The sequence below is a fragment of the Phalaenopsis equestris genome, unplaced genomic scaffold (assembly GCF_001263595.1).
Source record: "Phalaenopsis equestris unplaced genomic scaffold, ASM126359v1 Scaffold000140, whole genome shotgun sequence".
NCBI classification, from domain to species: Eukaryota; Viridiplantae; Streptophyta; class Magnoliopsida; order Asparagales; family Orchidaceae; genus Phalaenopsis; species Phalaenopsis equestris.
The window spans coordinates 904,407-912,218 of record NW_018164582.1 but is presented as its reverse complement, the minus strand read 5'-3'; the positions used below and the strand labels follow the sequence as shown (position 1 = coordinate 912,218).

General features: G+C 33.8%; 1 protein-coding gene across 1 annotated transcript in view; it reads right to left on the bottom strand.

Moving 5' to 3' along the window:
* LOC110021688 (TATA-binding protein-associated factor BTAF1) overlaps positions 1-7,812 on the bottom strand; it is a 78,798-nt gene that overhangs the window by 58,254 nt on the left and 12,732 nt on the right. Inside the window, 1 exon segment of the mRNA XM_020720280.1 lies at positions 4,594-4,928. Coding sequence (XP_020575939.1) covers positions 4,594-4,928 — 335 coding nt within the window.

Genomic DNA, 7,812 nt, shown 5'->3' with positions numbered 1-7,812 from the left:
CAAGGACCTGAAGACTGTAAATTCTTTAGGTGGACGGACAATACAACTGTCTCTACAATATCCCAATTGGACACAGGTACTAGGAGTTCGAGAGTACCACAACAGGAGACCACCGCATATGGTTCGAGTTCTTCCGTGTATACCGCACCCCATTCAGACACGCTTGCTCGGGGATCTGAGGTATCAGAAACGGGCAACATTCGTCATGATGTGGCTTTACATGTTAAACTTAATATTGTCATATTTTTCCTTGTAATTTTAACGTGTTATTTCTTCTTTTTTTTGGGGTCTTTCTATAATCCATATTAGAGATCCAGAAATGTGTATTGAACTTTCCTTTATATCAATATGTTTTGTTGATGTAATCATAACCTTTTTGAGTTATATAAATATTATTAAACTTTTTTGCAATTTCATTTCTAGACATCTGAGAAAATAACATTCTGCTACACAGATTATTCATTCAACTCAAAAAATTTACAAATAAGTTGTTTACAAAACGCACAAACCAAACAGCTGAACTGCTTATTCAGACCAGGGGCAAAAGGGTCAATTTTTCACAATCAGCTGTTTTCCAGACGCGTTAACCAAACAGTCAGACAACTTATCCGGATCAGCTGGTCATCAGCAGATTATCAGGATAAGCTGCTTATCAGCAGAAGCTGGATAAGCTGCAGCTGCCCCAAACAGACCCTTAGTCAGAACATCAGATTCTATTTTTTTTAAGGAAAAATGATGAGAGAAAACCAACCCAACAGCCAATCATAAGCAGGCCCTAAATGCATGCTAAAAGAACAATCCAATAATCAATCAAGCCAGTCAATCAACCGCAAATCAACCGCAAGTAGATTGGACACCTTGGAAGAAATGTTCAGCCAATTCATGAACTCATAACAACAGGGAACCAAGAGTTGTAATCTACTTACCCGTGTGGGAATTGGCAAGGCACCCCCAATCTAGGAAGTAAAAATCCAACGATGATGCGGATGTAAAGGGTGAGGAGGTTTACCTGCCAAACTTTTCTACAGGAAACCTGACTACAGTTCAAGGTTAGACAACTAACTTGAGTTGCCAGCCTACCAAGGTACATTCAACACCAGGAAGCTCAATGGTTGTTTCCATCATCCCAAAACATACTTTCCTTTTTATAGGTACAATCATGCCTAGAAAACAGTCTTCACGAGGCTGAAGCTTTTTGTTCATGCTAACTATGGTGGAATGTAGAAGCAAGGAACCACTGTAAGATTAGAATATTTTATCCTTGAAAATTTAAGAAAATCTTAAAGGAGTATCATCCTGATGACAGAGCAAAAGAGCTAGATCTGAAGGTAAAAGCTACAATAGAGATTTAAGTAGTTCGTAAGGAATAATGTTACTTGATTCTAGAAGTGATTGGTTTATCTAGAAATGGCAAAATGTAAAGTAGAAGTTCAAGCACTTTATATAGATCTGTGTTACTTAATTGTCTATGCGATCGCCTCTTCTAGAAATACTTCAAAAAGAAAGCTCACCCTTCATAAAGTTCATTGCAGGGTAGCATCAAAACCTTCATCAAAAAACTGATGTCAGATTAAAAAAATAATCCAAACGACAGGGATAAAGGATAACAGCAAGGAGAAGGGAGAAAAAGGAAATCAAAACCAATAAAAACTGAGAAAGCCCTTTCGCGTGCATTGTCGACTCAATGCTCATACCACCACCAAATGATGAAAGCTCTTCCCAAAATTAAAGCCAAAAAATGAAGCGTAAAATAAACATTATGGCATATGCAGCAGAGAGTGTATCATTGGTAGACAACAAGCAAACTCTTTGATGACTCAAATGAAATCGTCTAGAAGACAGGTTGCAAAATCAACAAAAAAGCAGGCTAGCAATTACAAAAGTTAACCAAAACCTTACAATCTTACGAATTGCTATCATAACCAGTCCCAAATGATAAAAAACAAATTTCCATGCAAAAATAGCAAGTAACACAACCAAAAGTGCAACACTTTGATCAGCAACTACAGCTGGTTGGACATCAAAATAAGTCGCCGAGATAGCTGTAAAATGGAAATAATGACCCTAGAGCAGTCCAAAAGAAGGGGATAGCAAAGGAATACTCTTCTAGCTCGAAGCCGGCAATAAATATGAGGGCAAAAAAAGTATTTTAGGCAGTATATTCAAATTAAGATGGTTCTAGTTTCTTTGATATTCAATGCCGGAAGTCAAAATAATCTGAAATTAGTGGAACCGGTCAACATATTTTAGTCTGAAAATACAACTCATCCAAATCCTTATTGGAGCAAAGCAATGATGTTAACCACTAGGTTCTGCCTCTTAATGTATGTCGCAAGAACTTCAGCAAGACATACCTCTAAAAGTGGGATCTCTTCTAAATTGATGATGATCATAGCTCACATTTACACAAGATGGTACAAGTTACACTTTTTCCATAACTACTACACATATCTTGAAGATTAAACTCAATCCTAGTTTTATATTGCTTCACTGATGCGAGTTGACAGTAAAACTCCATAAAATTGTTTTTATTTCTCCACTTCACCCTTATCAAGGCAAGCAAATTAACCAAATATAGCAGGAGATTTTAACCCTTTACCAAAAAGAGAGGTTTTATCAACCAAGAGAGCTATGGAACATGAATTGTCATTGATCGAGAGAACATTGTGGCCAAATCAACTAATGTATGTCATTCTCCAATAGAGTCCAAGGAGATTAGGAGTAAGGTGTAAAACCTGTAGAGCAAGAGCAACTCAGGGGAGCAATTTATCATGTGAATCACCAATGATACATGTGTTCAATAAGACTAGCGATTGTAAATGTGCATTAATTATAGGGCCCTAAACATTATCACCATCAAAATCAGATATCCAATTCAACAAATTGAAGAATTAATCATCAAATTGCAACTAACCAAATAGTTTCCAAGCTGTATTTGTCACCATCAAATCTCAGTCAAGAAAAATATAACTAGTCACTGCCATTGAAAGGAGGTTGAGATTGTACAAAAGGCAAGTGATGTTTGAAATTTGCAATTTTCCAACAATCGTGTGAGCGATGAATGAGGTATTCTACGCTGTCATAGATAAAATTGTAATTGTTCAGCTTGATGACATTTTAATGTACAGCAACAGCTAGAATAAGCATTTGCAGCACAATGAGCATATTATAAGGCTTATGCAAGAAGCCAAACTTGCACTTAATCTCAAGAGTGAGAGTTTAACAGCCTCAGACCCATCTAGCTCAACTTGATTGTATGTAAAATAGGCCTATAAATAGATTCAAATATGGTGGTGATCACTCAAAATTGACTCAAGCCCCACACTGATTCAGGAGCGAGGAGTTTCGTTAGTTTTTGTCAATATGTGAGAAAGCTCACAATAAGGACAACACGTTGCCATTTATTTGATTCTTTGGCCATTGGGTCACAATTAATTGTAATACACCTTCTCGAGGTATAAAAACCGCATGAAAATCATGCTTTGTTTACTTTATTTTTTCATTAATTACAGTAGCACTAAAATTGAGTTCTTAGTTGATATTTTTTTATATACAAAAATAATTATCCAATATCAACATATGTTCTTGACAATATATTCCATTAACGTCTTTGATGGCTTCAATGTGCAACTAATCAGTTTGATCCACATATAATTACCCTAATCTTGAACATCACCATTTTTTTCCTTGACTGTCGATACCAGAAATACTTCTTCAATCCCTTGGTGTTCTTTTAATCTTCAGAATTCATGAAGTTTTATTACTCAAAATTCTCTAATATCACCAAGACTCGCCAACAATAGGTACCTCACCAAGATCGGTAGCTTTACCTCCTATGCATCTTTTAGAGCGAACTCCACTTCACTTGTTTAGATTATTTATAATTCATATTACTAAATCAAAGTCCCAGGATCCCATAATATTGTGTAAGCTACGCCATATACCTATTTAATTTTCCTTATTTTTCAGCATATTATAAACATAAACAAAATCTAAAGCTTTTGCTTTCTCACTGCCCGATTTAAAGGATTTCTAGCTTCCACATAATAAGTATAAAACTCAATAATATTCAAAGAACAATTCACTGCAAGTCATTCAATACACTGTGCATTGGCATATTTCTTTCTCTTGTAATCTTTTGAGCAATTTAATTCCACCACCAAGTCTCTTTACTTGTGTATGATTCATTTCTAGTTATCTTATCCCAAAATAAGTTTTATTCAACTACAGAATTTTAAATTTGCTACTCTAAACAACCTATCTTAAAGGTTTGAGAACATTTCGCCATTTAAATTCCAATTTCTTGGTTTAAGGAGATGTTTCCTTCGAATAGTTTTCATTTATCTCTTAAGACATATATCAACAACTACAATTCTACACTGTGTGCTCAACCAATATAAACAAACATGTAGGTGAAAAGCCAATACACATACCCAGGCAACATAAAGTGTTAAAATTAAAAAGAATAGTTTTTAATAATTTTCCAGATTGATGTCAAACTATTATAGATAATTGACCAACATGCAATGGCAAAACTGCTTGACAAATAACAATTTTGAACGAAGTTATAATTTATAAAATGCCTTACACAACCTTGCTTGCAGCTGGCATATCTGAAGTCTCTCTAGATGCCACTGGATATTGGGAAACCGACACCTCAAGCTCATCATCCTCAGACCAGCATTTTGTATGATCTTTTGCGCTTACTTTTGCTTTTCTTTTAAGCATATTCAACTCCCTCGCACTTAACCCTCTAGGACGAAAGCCGGGGATCATGGTTGCCACCAAATGCTGGATATTTTGACCGGATCTGGTAACATGGTATCCATTATTAGGCCCATTTCCACTTGAGTTACCTTTTTGTGTGAGAAGATCCTCATCCCTGATCATATCGCTAACATCTATAAATTGCTCACAAACATCTAAACCTGCATACATGCAAGCACATTGGTAAGTAAAGATACAACTTCGAATTCACTGGAATACTGTCAAAATCAATAAAATTGAATCAAATAAAGGATAATATATATGGGAATATTGGCATATATCTGACTTGAAAAAAGAAACCAAAGGCAGTAGTTGGCACCATGCTTACATAAATCAAGATAAGTAAATATATACCTATTAAATGGAAGGATGGATGGATAGATTATTAGATGTGAACACTATAAAGGTAAGATAAGAACACTGAAGTTCATGAAAAGTAACATGCTAATGCTAGGGGGAACACAACATAGGGTGGATAAAGGACAATAAATAATGGGGTATGTCAAACATTTAAAAAATTTAGGCTATGAATACAGTGGTAAGTAAAAGTAGCATACCCAAGTATACCCAAGACATACACATTTTATGACGTCTCATATATACATACATGTCATATGACATGGATCAACACATGCATATCTATAAAGTGTCCAAATAAAAAGCTGCAAATTAAAAATTAAGTCATCTATCCCAAGCACGTAAGCAAAAAAAAAAAAAAAAACAGACAAATTTTTACATGATGACTAAACAAAAATATATAAATACATAAATATGTATTACAAAAGCAGCCATCTATCCACATCAAGCACGTATACAAGCTAACATAAAGAAAATGCACAACTATAAAGTAGATAAGCATGCAGAAATTTTGAAAGAGATATTAAGAGATTAGGAACATGTAGTTTTCTACACATTTTTTAATAGGAAAAAAAAAATTTGCAACCCAATGGTATTAAATTTAAATTGAATTATTTATGGCTATACAATTCAAGCCCGGATGAGAAAAATGGAGGGTTGTGTTAGGTAGTCGACAGCCAGCATAAAACTTGTCGAAAAAATCATGACATGAATCCTTTTGATCATTGTGTAAGTGTTAGGGCGTCTCCTAGAAGCGACGCGCTGTATAGCCTGAATACAGTGAAAAGCGTGCAAGGGCCGCTACACCGGCGCCCGGGTGTAGTGTTAAATAAGCAAGTGTTCCCACATTACGGGCGAATGCGGGTAAAGAAGTTAGTCCATAAAACTAATAAAACTAATATTAGGATAGGATCTTGGAATATAGGCACTCTCAATGGTAAATTAATGGAATTAGTTGATATTATGATTCATAGGAAAATTAATATCTTATGTATTCAAGAAACTAAGTGGGTTGGAGAAAAGGCTAAGGAGATTGATAATTTAGGTTTTAAACGTTTGTATTCTGGTAAGAGTCGCACTAGAAATGGTGTAGGTGTAATTATAGATAAGAGTTTGAAAGATAATGTTGTAAAAATTAATAGAGTTGGTGATAGAATTATAGCCCTTAAGATTATCATTGATACTAAGATTTTTAATATTATAAGTGTTTATGCTCCTCAAGTAGGTTTAGATACAGAGTCTAAAGAAAAATTTAGGAATGACTTAAAAGATTTAATACAAATGATACCTCTTGAAGAAAGAATTTTTATTGGAGGAGATTTAAATGGATATGTCGGTAGAGTGGTAGAAGATTTCAGAAATATTCATGGTGGCTACGGTTTTGGAGTAACTAATGAAGAAGGTAAAGTTATTTTAGATTTTGCTTTAGCGTTTGATTTTGTTATTACTAATACTTTATTCAAGAAAAGGGATGAACATCTTATTACTTATAAGAGTGGATCTAATAAAACACAAATTGATTATTTTCTTATGAGAAGAAGAGATCGTCGTGATTGTAAAGATTGTAAAGTCATTCCAAGTGAAAATTTAAATACCCAACATCGTTTATTAGTTTTAGATTTTAAGATTAAGAGTTGTAAAATAAAAAAATACTAGGACTCATCATTGCAGAATTAGATGGAGAAACTTAAAAGATAAAAATAAAATTAATTTTATGAGTAAAATTCAAGATTTCAAAATTTGGGATATTCATGAAGAAGCAAATGTGATGTGGGATAAAGTAACAAACGCTATTAAACATGTAGCAAAAGATGTTCTTGGAGAATCAAAAGAAAAAATATTTACAAATAAAAATAGTTGGTGGTGGAATAATAATGTGCAAGAAAAGATAAAACATAAGAAGTTATGTTACAAAAATTGGTTTAAAAGTAAAAGCTTAGAGAACTGGAGAAAATATCAAACAGCCCGCAGGGAGTATAAAAGAACAATGTGTGACGCTAAAAATTCTGTTTTTAATGATCTTTATAATATACTAGATACTAAGGAGGGTGAAAAATATATGTATAAACTAGCCAAACAAAGAGAAAAGAAAAGTAAAGATTTAACTCAAGTAAAGTGTATTAAAGATGAAAATCAAAAAGTACTTTTCTTAGAAAAAGATATTCAACATAGGTGGGTGAGTTACTTTGATAAACTTTTTAATGAAGTTTCTGAAAATACGATCGAACTTAATGATTTTAATATCGTAAATAATAATAAAACGTTTCATTTTTACCGTCGCATTAGCAAAAAAGAAGTTGAGGAGGCTTTAAAGAAAACCAAGGGTGGAAAGTCTGTAGGACCTGATGATATCCCAATTGAAGTGTGGAAATATTTGGGAGATTTGGGAGTTTCTTGGCTTACTAAACTCTTTAATATTATTTTAAAAACTAAAAAGATGCCTGAGGAGTGGAGGAAGAGTATTTTGATCCCCATTTTTAAGAATAAACGGGATGCACAAGAGTGTGCAAATTATAGAGGAATTAAGTTGATGTGTCATACTTTAAAATTATGGGAGAGGGTAATTGAACATAGGTTAAGATGCATCACGAAAATTTCTCATAATCAATTTGGATTTATGCCTGGCAGGTCTACTATGGAAGCTATACATTTATTGAGAGGTTTGATGGAGAAGTTCAGAGATAATAA